This window comes from Onychomys torridus, chromosome 13 (assembly GCF_903995425.1).
Source record: "Onychomys torridus chromosome 13, mOncTor1.1, whole genome shotgun sequence".
Taxonomy (NCBI): Eukaryota; Metazoa; Chordata; class Mammalia; order Rodentia; family Cricetidae; genus Onychomys; species Onychomys torridus.
The window spans coordinates 23,937,629-23,955,238 of NC_050455.1; the positions used below are offsets into that span (position 1 = coordinate 23,937,629).

Here is a 17,610-nt window from a genome sequence, read left to right on the forward strand (position 1 = left end):
GCCTACTGCAAAGTATGATACTTTGATAGGCACCAAAGAGAAGTAAAAAAACAGATGTTTTCATGGAGTACATACTGCTTTTCAAGGAAGGAAAAACAATTTTATTAATGGTTTTAGTTATTTCAAAAATGCTAAGTGTTATGAAGAAGATAAAAAGAAGAGACTGGGGAGATGGTTCAGTTGGAAAAGTGTTTGCTGTGTAAGTCCAAGGACTTGAGTTCAGATCTCCAGCACCCACAGTAAAAACCAGTGCAGAGATGGGCTACAAACCCATAATCCCAGCCCAGGAAAAGTGGAAATGGGAGGCTCTCTGAGGCTTGCTGCCCAGCTGGGCTAACCATTCAGTGAACTCCAGGTTCAATTAGAGACCCTGTCTTAAAAATCTGAGCATGAGCTGGGTGTGGTGGCAATACACCTTTAATCTCAGTACTAGGGAAGCAAAGGCAGGTGAATCTCTGAGTTCAAGGCCAGCCTATTCTACATGGGGAGTTCTAGGACAGCAAGGACTACATAGAGATACGCTGTCTCAAACAAACAAAACTGATTTTTTATTATTGAGGAAGGTACTGACATTGAACTCTAGCCTGCACACAACTAAGGAATAAAAGTGGTGGGATTCACAGTGCTAAAGAGTGTGCTTTGTGGAAGAAGAAGAATACTGGATCCCAGTACTTGGGAGGCCAGCCTGCTCTATGGAGTTCTGGGATAGCCAAGGCTCCACAGAGAAACCCTGTCTGTGAGGGGAAAAAAAAACCACCCACAATATCAAAGAAAGCCTCTCTGACTGGTGCATTCTAGCTGACTATGGAATGAATAGGGCATTCCACATTTAACTAGACCAAGCATGGAGGACTAAGGGGGGGAAGCATTTGTGTCCAATGGAGGCAATAGCCTGATCAAAAGCCCTAAATTTTTCCAAGTTTGTGAATAGAAAATGAGACATTCACATGATAAAAATCTACAAAGGGCAGTGTGTACAAGCTCTTAAGAGGCATGGTACAGAGTTTAGACTTAGAGTAAACCTAAGTAGGAAGGGAGACCCAATGGAGACTATAATAAAAGAGTAATTTTAAAGACAATTCTGGTGTTGTGAGAGGCTGACAGCAGGAGTGGAAGGAACTGGAATATGAGGCTATTTAATCAAGTTAATGGTAACAATTAATGGCTGGGAAGTGGTTTAAATAAAAGGAAATGCTGACAGAACTGTAAAGGAAATAGTCCTTTACAAAGGAGCTTCACAGAGATGACCTTAACCGTAAGACTGATGCCTACAGCAGTAGGAACAGTGTGAAGTCTGAAGTTACTAAAATTCCCACCAAGTTCAATCTCTTCTTCACACAGGTAACTTTTAAAGGCGTGGTAATTATTAAAGCATGCTCAGTTAACACAGAATAACTAGAACTTAACCATGTTAACACTATACTAATATCTAAAAACCTGGCATCATGTATGGCTTAGGAAAAATTTACAACTTAGCAGTTAATTTTTAGTTTCAAACATTCAATAAGCCTAGGGACTAGAAATGGATCACAGAGCCTCACACATGGTAGGCAAGTACTCTACCACTGAATAATATTCCCAGCTCCTAGTTATATTGTCTGAGATAAAATTTTACTCCCCACCCATGTACAAAGATCTTAAGAAATACCTACCAAAACCCAAAGCAGTTCAATATTTAGAATATATTTCAGATAAAATGTATAGGATCAGTGCACCTATGAATATAATCTAGGGTATCTTTCAAAAGAGTAATATACAAACAAAGAAAAGACACTGGAAAGAACATAGCAAAGATTCCCATTTATTTTATTTTTATTTTTTGATTTTTCAAGACAAGGTTTATCTGTGTAGCTTTGGAGTCTATCCTGGGACTCACTTTATAGACCAGGCTGGCCTGGAACTCACAGAGATCCGCCTGCCTCTGCCTCTCAAGTGCTGAGATTAAAGGTGTGTGCCACCACTGCTGGCATTAAGATTCCCTTTTTAAAAAAAAAAAAAAAAAGATTTATTTATTTATTATGTATACAGAAGAGGGCGCCAGATCATTACAGATGATTGTGAGCCACCATGTGGTTGCTGGGAATTGAACTCAGGACCTCTGGTGCTCTTAACCTGTGAGCCATCTCTCCAGCCCAAGATTCCCATTCTTAATATGCATTACTTGCCTTAACAATAAAAGGAAATTTATTTTTTTAAAAAATTCCAAAATAGATTTTATTATTATTATTATTATTATTATTATTATTATTATTAAAGACAGGGTTTCTCTGTATAGCCCAAGCTGTCGTAGAACTTGCTCTGTAAGACTAGGCTGGCCTCGAACTTAGAGATCTGTCTGCTTCTGCCTCCTAAGTGCTGGGATTAAGGGTATGCACCAGTTCCAAGATTTAAAATGATCAAAAATTATAACTACATTTTTTATAGAATTATGTTTTAAAGACGCAAATTTTTCACAAAATGTAGACTCATACCTTTAATCTGCTTCCGCAACTTCGTAAGCTCTGTCATCCATTTTAATACCTTCGGATTGGCTGCAATGTCACTGTAGGAGGGCTACAAAGTTATGGAGAAAGATCACTGACGTTTATAATATACAATAGTTACATTAATTCATTCCCCATAGCATTTTATGGTTCCCATATAAATTTCATTCAATTCTCACTTTAATTTGATATCAAGCTTTTCACGGTCAGACAACTGGAAGGAACCAGGTTTGAAGGTAGGTGTTTCATCCCTAGGCATTAGACTCTTTACATACGGGTTCTAACTATTATCTAATTATTAAAAACACGCGCTTTCTTCATTGCCTCCCTCCCCTTTGTTATTTGTGGTTTATGTCAGAGCAGAACTTTGACCTGTTAATGTAAATTTAGTTTAAAAATTCTAAAACCCCGCTTGCACATGAGAACATAAAAACACACTGGTACAGCGTTAAGAGTGCTGTCCCACAAATCAAGAAGAACTAAGGACCCACTGGCTCTCCCCAGGTGTACACAATCACTAGTGCTTTCAGGTGTGTTCTGAGGAAAGGGCTGGAGCACTTGTTCTAAGGTCCTCCTCTCTCAGCTCTAACGTGAACTTGAGCTTGTTCTAGGCAGTGCTACAAACTTACCTTGCTATTTCTTTCCCTTTCAAATTGCTCCTCAAATTGTCTGATTTTTTTCTGAAGTTTCTTGACCAACTGATAAGGTGTTCTGTCTTCTCTTTTCTCATCTTTTGAACTAAAGGATGACCTTCGAATTCTGAATTAAAACAACAGGCCAACACGGTGTGTTAACTTTTCAAGTGTCAACATGGCATTACTTATTGTCCTGATGTGTTACTATTAGTAAGGACATCTTAATGGTGAAGAGGGGGCCAGTGCCAAGGCTCAGCAGTTTTCCCTCTGATCTCCATATAAGCACTGTGGCATGAGCATATAATGATAATAATAATTTTAAATGAAATTAAATCCCTAATACTAAAGAACAGCCAATAAATAAATTAGCTATCACATGTGGTAACAAAAAGAGTCTTAGGCTGGAGAGATGAATCAGCAGTTAAGAGCACCGGCTACTCTTCTAAGAGGTCCCAGGTTCAGTTCCTAGCACCCACATGGTAGCTTACAACCATCTGTAATTCCAATCTCAGGAGATCTGACACCTCTGGGTCTCTGCAAGCACTGTACTCACATGCACAAACCCACACAGAAAAACACATATACACATAATTAAAATTAGGGCGGGCAATATAAAATGTATTTAAATGATCAAGATTTCTTGATTCTCTGTCAGTTTAGGCAACTTAATCCAGCCTGCCAGGAGGCAGTGTAGTATGTTACTGGGAACCCTGTGAAAAGGTTTGTGTTGTGTATTATTATTGTTGATGTTATATGTATGGGTGTTTTGCCTGTATTTTGTTATACTGTACATCACTGTGTGCCCAGTGTCCCTAAAAGCCAGAAGAGAGCATCAGATAGATCCCCAGGAACTGGAGTTACAGATGGTTGTGAGCCACCATGTGGGTGTTGGGAACTGAGCCTGGTCCTCTGCAAGAGCAGCCAGTACTCTTAACCACTGAGCCATGTCCCAACCCCAAAGAATTGTAGTTGAGAATCTAGTTGGAAGGAAGAGGTGTTGCACACACATTCTCCCAGAGATTAAAGACCCATGTTTTCATTCAGTGCCTAGAATAAAAACCCTCCAAAAGAGGGACACAACAGGGACAGGAAGCCACACAAACCACGCAGCTCCCAGGAAAGCCTTGGAATCCTATCTTGACAGTTCACTATCCTGGATTCCAAACAGTAAATCCATAGTAAAGCAGTAACTTCTAAAACTACTACATAAAGGCTAGCAAGATGGCTTAGTAAGTACAGCACTTGCTGCTCAAACCTAATGATTTGAGTTTGATATCTGTAACCCCCAAGAGTTGGAAGCATTGTCTCTCTCCCTCTCTCCCTCATGCATCCATGCATACATACATGAAATAATAACTCAGGCAGGGGGTGTTTCTGTGATGAGGTTTCTCTATATAACAGCCCTGGTTGTCCTGGAACTTGCTTTGTAGACTGGCCTCGAACTCAGAGATCCACCTGCCTCTGCCTCCCAAGTGCTGGGATTAAACGTGTGTACCATCACCACCTGGTGCAGTAATAAATTTTTAAAAATATAAATACAGAGTCTTCAAGGGAATCTCTGTGAGTTCAAGGGCATCCAGGTCTACAAAGTGAGTTCCAGGACAGGCAGAACTACATAGAAAGACTCTATATCTCAAATGAATAAAAGAAATTTTATTTTTTTTAGATTTATTTATTCATTATGTATACAGAAGAGGGTGCCAGATCTCATTACAGATGGTTGTGAGCCACCATGTGGTTGCTGAGAATTGAACTCAGGACCTCTGGAAGAGCGGTCAGTGCTCTTAAGCTCTGAGCTATCTCTCCAGCCCTAAATGATTTTTAATTATGTGTGTCTGTCTGTCTGTATGGGAGTGCGTGCACCAGTGCCCATTTCAGGTAGAGGCAGCAGATCCTCCTGAAGCTCGAGTAACAGGTAGTTGTAAGCTGCCTGACACTGGTGCTGAAACTGACCTTTGGTCCTTTGGCAGAGCAGTACATGTGCTCCAGCCCTACACAAAGGCTCTTTAAAAGCAAACAAAAAAGGGTACTGTTGTGCTACAATCCAATCATTTCCTATTTAGTATCACTTACAATGATGTTTGCTTGCTGCATTTTTCCTACAAAAAATATCCAAAGCTGTTTCCTAATAGATCATTTGGAAGTATACATACGCTATGTTAGCTGTTTGGTTTTTTGTTTTTGTTTTAAAGTTTTGTGTATGGGGGTTAGGGAGTATGCACAAGAGTTCGGGTGCCTTCAGAGGCCAGAAGGACCAGATCCTCCTGGAGATGGAGTTACAAGTGGTTGTGAGCCACCTGATATGAGTGCTGAAGATGGAACTTGAGTCCTCTGCAAGGGCAGTGTGCTGTAGTGGTATTTCTCCGTCCATGCCCCTTCTCCTTGCTCCTGCCTGGATCTGCTTCCGGTCAGATCAGAGGGCAGCTTCAGCTGTCTACTCCATTCTTATACGTAAGGGTATTTCCTCAATTTCTATCTTAATAAATTCCATTACCCATTTAAAAGACTCATGTGGACTGATCATAATAGTATGCCTGTAAGTCACCAAGCCATCTTTGCAGCCCAATATGTGCATGTGAGTGCAAGAGCCTATGGAGGCCACAAGAGGCACAGGATCCCAGAAGCCAGAGTTACACAATATGGGTGCAAGGAACTTTAAGTGCTCTTAACCCCAACCCATCTCTCTTGTCACCCCCCACCTCAATGTTGGCTTTTAAAATGATGAAACTCTTTTCAATGTTATTAAACAAAAGAAAATTTATAATAACAGAATACATGTAAATCAGAATCTTAGGCCTTAGGATGTAGCTCAGTCGGTATAGTGAGCATATCTAGAGAGCCTGTGTTTGATCCTCAACACCATAAAAATTGACTACAAAGTTGTTCTCACTTTCACACAAAGAATCCCCTCCCCAGCACATCATACACATGATGATACATTCTAAACTCTTCTGAACAACAGTAACCAGAGCCTCCATTTTCAGCAGCAGAGTTAACCTGTCAATCATGACAAGCTGCAATGTCAAGGACACCTGCTAGTAAGGCACAGAAGACCTGCGGCTCTTTCCTCTGTGGCTTCATGAGCTGAAAAGGCATTCAGCTTCAATCTGGAAGACAGACACTGCTGAACCAAATGAAGGCAGGCATCAGACTCTACAGCAGAGACAATGTCCCTTTTTCATGAATTTTCCCTATGCAGCCTCTGTCAGCTTGGACATGTCTGAGATTTTGCTGTTGTTTTCCTTTTGTAATCTCTTCTCTGCCCCTGCCCCCGTCTCTCTCTCACACACACACACACAGAAAGAGAGTATGGAGGTCAGAGTTGACTTGGCAGCAGGCACCCTGGCCACTCAGTGCATGTCAGCTCCTTCCGGGAAGAAGATGCAGTCTATGATGCTGAAGAAGATGCCATGACCACAGTCCCCCTCCTGCTTCCAAGACAGCTGAGGAACCCAATTAAAATTAAGTTTCAATTAGAACACTGGGAATTAGTCAGCTTCTTTCCTTTCAGAGTTCTACATTCCAATTACAAATAAATAGATGAATGAGGACTAAACCATGAAGAAATGCCCACAGTCTAACAGTTCACCCCGAGTACTACATAAACCTCAATAAATTCAAAATCCAACAGCAAGAGAATTACAAAACATGCTTCAGGAATAGTGACAGCCGCTTTAAATGGCAGGCCTGGGAGCATCTGTGTACAGAATGAGAACTACCTCTCAAATATGTGCTATAACACACCTAGTGAAGGAAAGCGCCTTGGACGAAAAATCCAACGCTTCTGGATCATGTAGGAAACGCTGACTTTGTCCAAAGTCTAGACTACGATGTGATAACACTGGAGGGCAGTCCTCTCCCAGGGGATGGTGAGTCATCCTTGCAGCCTGTGGAGACAGCTGAGCTTCTCCAGACTCGGAGTCCTCCTGCCAAGACTTAAATGCGGGAAACGGCTCTGTGAACCAAACACAAGGGCAGGATTATGGGAGTCTTGAGTCTACAACACTGTATAGTGGGTTCATCATAAATGAAAACAGCAAAGCAAGAGGTACCAGCATGTTCCTAATGCCTGCTGGGTTAAATGACCCAGGCTTCACTCTTCATACCCTCATCAAGAAATTCACCTTGAATGCCTGGACCCAATAACAAAGCAAGAGCACGTTGAGTCTCAAATTTAATTCTAAAGATGTTATTTAACATAATCCTAACTCGATATTCTAAAGACATTACACAGAAAAACATTTTTTTCTTTTCTTTTCTTTCTTTTTTTTTTGGTTTTTTGAGACAGGGTTTCTATGTAGCTTTGCGCCTTTCCTGGATCTTACTCTGTAGACCAGGCTGGCCTCGAACTCACAGAGATCTGCCTGCCTCTGCCTCTCGAGTGCTGGGATTAAAGGCGTGCACCACCACCGCCCAGCCATTTTTTCAAATACAAGTCTTTACTTAGAAACAATGAACACTCACTCACTAGATATATGAATTCTCTATCAGATGGTGGCTGGTATGTTAAAATATGAAAGTTTTCCCCACACTAAACAGAACTAAGAAACAGAACTAACACTCTAATATTTGGAGTGAGGAGTCAACTTATCCTGTTCACAATATGTTAAATAATATGAAATAAACGTAAACTGTTGACAATAAAATAGTGGTAGTTATTTTCTGTTATGGGGTTTCTAAGACACACACACACACACACACACTCTCTCTCACTCACTCTCTCTCTTACTTAAATTCCCACACCAGTATTTAAGTGAGAAATTTATTTTACTTCAGTGATCCTGTACTTCTCCACTGAAGCCATGTTAATATAATTTAGGTATCTTCTCACACACACCATCTATAAATCTATGCCAAATATAACATGAACTGTCGCTGGATTATGGGAAAGAAGAGGCTTCCTAGCTAAACATTAGACTTAAAAACTAAAATTTTGAATCATAATGATATAGCTATTGTAAAAGCAAAAACTAATGCAATAATGGATTAACAATATCAAAATTTAAAAAGTTGTCATTTTCTTTAGACAATAATCAAGACAACCACTTCAGCAATTTAGTTTAATGTTATGTATTAGCCATTTAAAGCATTATTTTTTAACAGTTTTTTAGAAAATAATGTAGCTTGCTTTTGAAGTCTAGATCAATTTGGTGACTAAAAGTTGGGTAACAAGTATGTAATCCCACAATAAATTCAGCAATAGTGATTTCAAAGCAACCCTGTACCTGTGTCCCAGCAAATACACTAATAATGAACATTTTATGAGAAATTGCCAAGTTTTAAGAGAAAAATATTGACAAAAACTTTTTTTTCTTAGTTTTTAACACCAAAGTTTTCCTAAAATGTGGGGACAGCAGGAGAAGGGCTAGAGAAAAGACAAAGTAAAGCACAAAAAGGAAAAACTAAACTATGGTGTGCCATACTTACCCTCCCCATCTCTCTGCAGATGCATTGTTTTGAACTCAATGAGGGGGAAAGTGATAAGGCATGACGCTAATAAAATGGAAAAAATGGCAAAAATACTAAAGTGAACACACAGCACAGGCAGAACAAACCATACACATAACACAAAGTCAAGGGCACCAAAACCATTTCCCTACGGCCAGTTAGGCATTCTGCTCAAAAACATTGTTCAAAGAAATGACTGACCAAACTTTAGCAAAGATACATTTCTATTTCAGCAAGTAAGGCAAACCCAAAGTGACGGTTGTTCAATCTCAGACACAGGACGAAGAAGCGAACCATCTTAGCCAAGTACACTTTGAAGCCTTTTAGTAAGACTGACAGGAAGAAACAACTCCCTTAAAAGGCTGAGGGTATCAGTAAGTGATGGAGTGCTTCTTGGCATCTTCAAGGCTCTAGGTTCAATCCCCAGGACCAACAAGAGCTTCCTAAGACTGCTTACTGCACTGCACCCCAGAGACAGCAGCAGAAAAGCGGAGGGGGGTGACGGCCACCGCATCAAGACTTGGAGCGGCTGCCACAAGTTCACACTGGCTGTGGCCGACAAATGCAACCTGCTTGCCGACTGTCCTCTGCCAACTGCCCTTTGAGGTGGGCCCCGATCTGTGGGTCACCCCATTGCTCTACTAGTCACATCAAACAAACAAAATCTGTCTGTAGATTTCAAAGTACACAAGGTCTAAAGAAATTTAGTATCTCAAGGTTTTTGTCCTATTTTAAGATTTATTTATTTATTTATTTATTATGTGTACAGTGTTCTGCCTTCCCATATCCCTGCAGGCCAGAAGAGGGCTCCAGATCTCATTACAGATGGCTGTGAGCCACCATGTGGTTGCTGGGAATTGAACTCAGGACCTCTGGAAGAGCAGTCGATGCTCTTAACCACTGAGCCATCTCTCCAGCCCGTATCTCAAGTTTTTGTTGTTGTTGATTTAATACTCCAACACCTAACTGCAGAAAATCACTATTCACAGTTGTGGCAAAGTTAGACCAACCTGACGAATGACAGCCATTCTCCCAGGGTCAGGAAGTTCCCTCATTACACACTAGCAGTGAGTTTCTGAAGGTCTCCGACCCTCTTCTGGAAGAGAGACCTACATGGATTCATCCCGGCTGTGAGCAGGTGGGTAATGAGGCAGCCCTGGCATTGAAAAGCAGGCTCCTCCTCCTCCTTTCATGACAAGCTCCAGGTGGATTCTGACAGAGGGAAACCAGCACTGGGCTTTCTTTGAGAACTTCCAGAAAGCTGGAGCTAGAGACATCAATCAGTCTCTCCAACAATGGACACCGCTTATTCTCGCAGGTTTAACCCAGGGTCAGAGCCTCCAGTCTGAGATCCTAAGTGCTTATTTATTTGCATCTCCTACCAGAAGAGACAAAAGTGCTTCATCGTATCCTACCCTCTTGTTCAGGGACTCCTTTCCTACCAAGGTTCCCAAGGGTGCTCTTAGCCACTGTTCCTTTCCAGTAACAGACATGTGCTCTTCCCCGCCACCAGTATGCTAACATCTCCTAACTCAAGGGAGCTTCTTTATTGATTCTGGAAGTTCTGAATCAGTCAAGCAGACACCAATCTCCTGATTTAGTTTAAGTTAGGGTTCACAATCAGAGATCTAGAACTCGTGGGGAGGATCACACTAAAATTGGCACAGACAAGGATTTGGTAGGACGCTTTAAAATGCCTGGACTTGAGACTGAAAACTAAGAACAACAAAATCTACACTGAAACTGTGGTCAGTTGGCAGAAGGAACTCGGGCACTGGCATTGTCCCTTCGGGTACCGCCACTGTAATGTCACCAAATAACCTGTCAAGAGACAATCCCAGGTCTCTAGTCACGTCAATAGAAACTGGGCTCAGGAGTCCTGAGTTGTCTCACTTTCTCTTTACAAGGATGGTTTATGACTCAGAGATTCCTGGATGCAAACTGGTCGCTTGTCCTTCCCCTTCACCAACATTTTAGAGTTGATAAAACACAGCAAAGGTAAACGAGTATCTACAGACCACTGACGGAGTCCACCAGTAACCCTTGCTGCACTTGCTTTCTATTAGTCATCCATTTCACTAGCCGTCTTCTTTTTACAGACCTCAAAGTAAACTGTAGATTCTGGTATTTTTCCAAGAAAAAACGTTAATGTGTAAACAATTCACTAAATCTAATCTGTTTACAATTTATGGTTTTTCTTAAAATAAAACCTTTAGCAAAAATTCAGTGTACATTTGCTAAATTTAAAAAATAATTATGCGGGTTGGGGATTTAGCTCAGTGGTAGAGCGCTTGCCTACCAAGCACAAGGCCCTGGGTTCCATCCTCAGCTCACAAAAAAAAAAAAAAGAAAAAAAAAAAAGAAAAAGAAAAAGAAAAAAATAATTATGCCCATGTTGCTTGTTAAATTTAAACTTCATTCCCTTGTACAAATGTTAGGGTCTGCCCCCAAATACTTTTGTAATCTACAGTACAATCTTTGCTTAGAAGTACCCTTGAAGAATTAAAAAATAAAAAGCTATTACTGATGATTGTAAGAAAAAGCAGTTAAACATCCTATTTAAACTGGTAAAAGCACCAAAACTCTAATACACTGAACTTTCAAAGAACAAATGATGGTATCTGATTTAATAACTAACCAAGTCTATTCTGGGGTGATTTTTATTTTTAACCAATTTTGATTTTTCTTTGAGAGAAGTGCCTTGGGAAGGGGTGCTGAGATGGTCTCAGGATATAGCACAGGCTGGTCTTGAAACTCACGATCCTCCTTCTCTCCCAGATGCTGGATTATAGGCATGTACCATCATGCCCAGCAGCAGCATCCTTTCTCAGAGCTAATCATATAGTTACATTCTACTCATGAAAGAGCTGCTCTACTATTATACTTGAGAAAACAAAACAAAACTCCAAAGACAAAAACAACAAGCTTCATTTGTTTTCAAGAGAGAGCAGAGCAGGATGATAAGCATTGTCCAGAAGACACAGGAGTCTTATCACTGCTCTGGGTTACTTCAGTTACAAATAAAGAATTGGGAAATTGTCATGTGTGGGTAAAATTACCTTCCCATTTATCACCATCAGAAACATTCTTCAGATCTAAATGTGCAATCTGTATACATGCTGCTTCTCCTTGAACACCAACACTCTGACCATCGGTTACTTCTGATTCAGTGTTGGCATTCAAATCATGTATCTTGCTACTGGAATCCTGCATTTTAAAATAAAGAATGCATTTCATGACCATGACACTTTTCACAACTGGCTCAGAGACAATCAGCACACAGTATGTTATTTTTCATTACTTTATTGTGCCAACAAAGCCAACTGTCCCATTTCTGTGTGTGGTGTGTGAGTGTGTGAGTGTGAGTGTGTGTGTGTGTGTGTGTGTATGTATGTGTGTGTGAGTGTGTGTGTGTGTTTTGCTTGCACCTATGCTATGTGCACCACGTGTGCGCCTCGTGCCTAAGGAGGCCAGAAGATGGCATCAGATCCCCTGACTGGAGGTACAGATGGTTTGAACTGCCATGTGGGTGCTAGAATCCAACCCAGATGCTCTGGAAGAGGAGTCAGTGGGGTTTTTTGATTGTTGTTTTAGGTTTGTTTGTGTATATGTGTGTGTGTGTGTGTGTGTGTGTGTGTGTGTGTGTGTGTGTGTGCGCGCGCACACACACACACACACTTTGCTGGCTTGTATATCTACACACCAGAGAAGGGCACCAGATCTCATTACAGGTGGCTGTGAGCCACCATGTGATTGCTGGGAATTGAACTCAGGGCCTCAGGAAGAGCAGCCAGATCAGCCATCTCTTCAGCCCCAAGCAAACTATTCAAATGCAAATTGGCATTTTATAATGTCTTACTAGGAAACCAAATTTGGATCTCAAATTTAGGAAAGTACTTTCATAACCCACAATCTTGTAACCACATTAAATGAACTATAACATACATGGGTCCTTTCAACTTAACCAATGTAAGAGTTAGAGGCCAGATATAATAATTGATACATTAATCTAAGCAACAGAACTATAACATAAAGATAGTTCTTACCAGAATCAAGTGTGGCAATTTATCACTGTCACATAACAAATATTCCTTCCTAAAAACACAAGTATAGTTATTAGCATATGAAAACTAAAAAGGTTACTTTTATTACTTCTTACCTAGATTCTTCTCTTCCCCAAAACAGTTAGCATTTAAAATGTGAGAGGAAAGTGACATCAGGGCATATGCCCATTCTTTGGAGCCCTATATCTGAAAATCACACAATACTGAAAAGATCCACAGACTCACTTCAGGTTTAGAAAAATCAAATAATACTCTCCACCACTCCCTCCCCACATAAAAACACCCCCAAAAGAAAAATCTTTATGAAAGGAAAATTCAAAACCACAATATAGAAGCCAGTGAGAACTGATGCATATTAGAAAGGGAATCCATAAAGTAAGTACTAGTTTTAACCCACTATTCTCTCCATGCAAAGACAAAGGTTTGGATCTGTCTCTTAAGGCTGTGCACTATCACAGGAGGTTACTGTAATTCACGAAGTTTACTGCCTTCTTAAACCCTCACCACAAAACCTAACATACAACATTTAAAAAAATAAAAAAAGACAACAACTTCATACACCTTTGAGTTCCCCAGAAAATGAACGCCTATGTAAGAACCATATTCTAAGTTGTCACAAATGACCTCTACCTCTTTGGCCAGTCAACAAAGCATCTGTTATTAATAGGGTAAGCTATCAATATGCCCACAGTGAGAAACGCTCCTCAAAGAGATCTATGTCAATTTATAATACATAGACTTAAGTGCTACTTTTAAGTGGTCATAATAGTGATGAACACTTGGAAGACAAGCCTTGACTTAAAGAAGCTATCTTCCTCATGTAAGTGGTGGCCTAAGAAACTGAATTCTCCGACAAGCTTTTTTGGGGGGAAGGGGAGGAGTCAAGACAGAGTTTCTCTGTGTAGCCCTGGTTGTCATGTAACTCTCTCTGTGGACCAGGCTGGCCTCAAACTCAAGAGATCTGCCTGCCTCTGCCTCCCGAGTGCAGGGATTAAAGGTGTGCACCACCACTGCTTCAAGGCTTTCTTTTATTTAGGGTCGGAGCAAATGGTAGGATAAGTTAGACTCACTCTCAAAGACCTGATTATCTAAATCTGAAAAACATGAGTATTAACCATGCAAAATGCAGTGCACCTAACCAAAGTGCTCTGGATCTACAGCAAGTTTGCTAACCTAGATAAGAGTTGAAGAGTAAAGAGCCTTCCAAAAAGACTGGGTCCTCACTAAATGGATACTTATTGTTCTACCATATCCCGATGTCATCATTCTGGGGATGCCTGTTAATCTTATATCTTCAGCCCATAGCTCCAAAACTCCCTGGGCTGGAAGAAGATCAGTCCTGCCTCCTGAAAGGAAGCACAAGGAGCTCCGTAAGCAGGAAATCTGTGGACCTTCAGAGTATGAGGACACTCCAGAGACATGGCTCCAAAGAATTTACTTACCCTCCAACAACAGGTTCCTACTCACAATTAAGATACAGCAGCAATTAAGATACAATCACAATTAAGATTAACAAAACTATCTCACCAACAGGCTATCAGCAAATCAGTAACACTCTATCGGAGCCCTCATTATTGATCGTTTTCAGAGATCAAATCACCTTTGCTAAGAATGTTAGGATATACTTCTTGGCAGCCTCTGAAAGAATGGAGTAAAGGGCAACAAGACCCGAGTGACTGGAAAAGCCTTCTACCCGCTGATTAAAACACTCTGCCAAAGCTTTTCCTCAAAGGGTCTCTATCTGTGGAGCCTACATTTGGTGGATCTCACTATCTCAGACATGTTGCAGGGATGGGGTGAACAAGCACCACATGGACAAGGTTATCCTTGGACACAGTAAGAATGAGTAGCAGGAACGAAAAATACCCCACACTGATCCATTGTAGTATTTCATCAGTTTTTGGCTGGCTGGCTACAGTTCCCACACTATCAGCTCACTGACACGTCTATTTACAGTACTGATAATTGTTCTATAAATCAAGTTTTTGTCATCTCTAAGAAGGCTGTGTTCTCTCTGAATATATATTCATAACTAATGTTTGTCTGCAGCTAGGAAACTAAATAAATACTTGTCGCTATTAATATACTCTAACCTACCATTAAAATAAGAGGCCTGGTTTTCTTAAGATTAACTGTGTGCTCTAGTAAATATTCACCCAAAGTTTCCAACCAAAACTCTGTGAAAAGGTTCCAGTTCTCAAAACGACTGATTGATCAACAACTCTGAAGGAAAGGGCTTACCTCTCAGGACAGCCATCTTCACTGTCACCGTGGTCACTACAAGGCTCTAACAGTACACCTACAGACTGACAAAAGAATACCACCACTGTTTACCAGCTCCCAACTCTCACGTTACAGACAGTTGCAATCAGGACATTAGAACAAATCGGCGAACATTCCTCCTCCACTACTCTCACAGTGTGTAGGAACTGGCGGTGTCTGTATACAAAGCTTATATATTTCACAGGGCCCTTGTTTTTCTGTCTTTTTCCCCCCTGGAGCTGAGGATCGAACCCAGGGCCTTGTGCTTGCTAGGCAAGTGCTCTACCACTGAGCTAAATCCCCAGCCCCTCCTATCTCCTTGTAAGCAATAATCACTAGTACCGTCTTTCCTTAGAATTCTCTCCTTCAAAAATGATGGTGCTGGTTCTGAAGTAGAGCACTGTCTAGCAGAGGAAGGGCTCTGGCTTAGGTACATTTGAAATAACTTCTTTCTATAGACAAGGGACCACTTGAACCTCAGAAGCACACAGAACCACCTACTTTTCAATGAGTTTACAAATAAAAAATGATCCAAGAGAACCAGGTGTGTTGGGACAAGCCTACAATCCCAACACTCAAGAGGCAGAGGTAGGAAGACTCAAACGCTGAGCTGCTCCCGGGCTACAGACCAGCCTAAGCTACCTGAAGGAACAAGCCCTGGAGGTATAATACAATTCTCTTCACTATTACTACAATGTGTATAAACATTTTCATGTTCTTGATAATCTTTAAAATCAACGAACACTTCAATTCTTAAACTCTTCTTGAATGTTTTACTCATATTAGTATGTGTTTGCATGTGCACACGTGCCACAGCACATGTATAAAGATGAGAGGACAACTTTCAGGAACTGGCTCTCTCCTTCCACTGTGGGTTCTGTGGACTGAACTCAACTTGACAGGCTTGTGCGGCAAGCACTTTATCCACGGACCATCTTGCCAACTCTTTAGAAGCTACCATGCATGTATGCAGTTTTGTTTGGTATGACAAGTGTCTGTCTGTCTGAACTGTTTCCTACTCTCAATTCAATCTTCAGCAGCACACTGAATACAAAAGCAAATATGAGAATCCAACTATCCTCGAGGCAGGCATTAATGATATTTATAAACATAAAACATGCAACTTCCCAAATTAATACATTTAATGAGAACAGTTGTTTATTTAAAAATAAAAAGTGACGTGTGGGGAAACAGCTTAGCTAACATGCTCCTCTGCAAGCATGAAAAAAGCCAGTGCGCACCTCCTGTAACCCCAGCACTGGGAAGGCTGAGACAAGAGGGTCCGCTGGGCTCACTGGCTGGCAAGTCTACTCAGGTGGCAAGCTTCAGGCTCAGTAAGAGACTGTAAGGCAGGGAGCAGTGAGAAGACTTGATGCCAGCCTCTCCCTCCACATGTCTCTGGCTTCTGCGGGCAATAAACATCTCAACCCACAAATATACACACAATTAAAATTACATCTTCAGAAGAAAAAAAGTTATACACTTGTGATGTAACTCATGCTTGCAATCCCAGCACTAATGAAACAGGGTTGTTCTGTATCTGAGGCCAATTTCTACATACAAAAGTAGGAATATACAAAGCATGACAGCAAGACTTAAGAGGCAAAAGAACCTAAGTTTGGGGACTACATGAAAAGGAAAAGAAAAAGATGGGTAAGTGTGACAACTCTAAGCTGCTTATTACACCTACTTTTCTGTATGATTTACAATGGTAACATACTGAAGAAAACCTCCTTATGTATTCATTTATTTGAAAGTGTTAAAAAATGCCAGGTATGGTGGTGCACACCTGTAATCCCAGCACTCACAAGGCAGACAGAGCCTCTGAGTTCCAGTCTGGTTTAGACAGTAAGTTACAGGCCAGCCAGAGATATACAGTGAGACCCAGTTTCAAAAAGACTAAACAAATGTGTTGAAATACATAAGTATGTCTTTTAAAAATATGGCTCAGGGGCTGGAGAGATGGCTCAGCGGTTAAGAGCACTGGCTGCTCTTCCAGAGGTCCTGAGTTCAATTCCCAGCAACCACATGGTGGCTCACAACCATCTGTAATGAGATCGGGTGCCCTCTGCTGGCCTGCAGGCATACATGCAGACAGAACACTGTATAGTAGATAGATAGACAGACAGACAGACAGATAGGTAGGTCTTAAAATATATATATTATATATATATATGGCTCAGGCCGGGCGGTGGTGGCGCACGCCTTTAATCCCAGCACTTGGGAGGCAGAGCCAGGCGGATCTCTATGAGTTTGAGGCCAGCCTGGTCTAAAGAGCGAGATCCAGGACAGGCTCCAAAACTACAGAGAAACCCAAACATGGCTCAGATGCTGCTTTCATACTTAGACCTGGCATCAAATCCAGGAACGTCCTGTGCCGCTGACATACAAACCCAGCTTCCACGTTTGTACTTTCAAGTACTTTTTTAAAACAATGCCGCCAGTGGCTGATGCAGCACAGCCAACAGTTGAGCCATTTTCAAAAGTGTGCTCAGGTTTTCTATAGTTGCAGATCTTGAACGTAGCATTCTGAACGTGCCGTACAGCACAGTCCTCTCAACATTACTGAGCTGATGGTGTTAGACAGTACAAACGAGGAAGCGAGCACCGCCCTTCCTTTGTAGCAGAACACCTCGCACATAAGGCATCTTCATTTGTACCACATCCCTCCGCCAGGAAGAGAACAGTGGCTGTGGCGCCAGAATTTCTATCACTCTG

General features: G+C 41.2%; 1 protein-coding gene across 3 annotated transcripts in view; it reads right to left on the reverse strand.

Moving 5' to 3' along the window:
* Fam13b (family with sequence similarity 13 member B) overlaps positions 1-17,610 on the reverse strand; it is a 52,723-nt gene that overhangs the window by 13,298 nt on the left and 21,815 nt on the right. For 2 of the 3 annotated variants that reach the window (XM_036204383.1, XM_036204381.1), the window contains exons 9-15: positions 14,872-14,936; positions 12,613-12,661; positions 11,626-11,773; positions 8,546-8,611; positions 6,863-7,073; positions 3,113-3,242; positions 2,472-2,553 (exon numbers count right to left, since the gene is read on the reverse strand). In XM_036204383.1, the coding sequence (XP_036060276.1) occupies positions 2,472-2,553; positions 3,113-3,242; positions 6,863-7,073; positions 8,546-8,611; positions 11,626-11,773; positions 12,613-12,661; positions 14,872-14,936 (751 nt within the window). The remainder of the gene's footprint in view (positions 1-2,471; positions 2,554-3,112; positions 3,243-6,862; positions 7,074-8,545; positions 8,612-11,625; positions 11,774-12,612; positions 12,662-14,871; positions 14,937-17,610) is intronic. The other variant, XM_036204382.1, reaches the window with a different exon arrangement.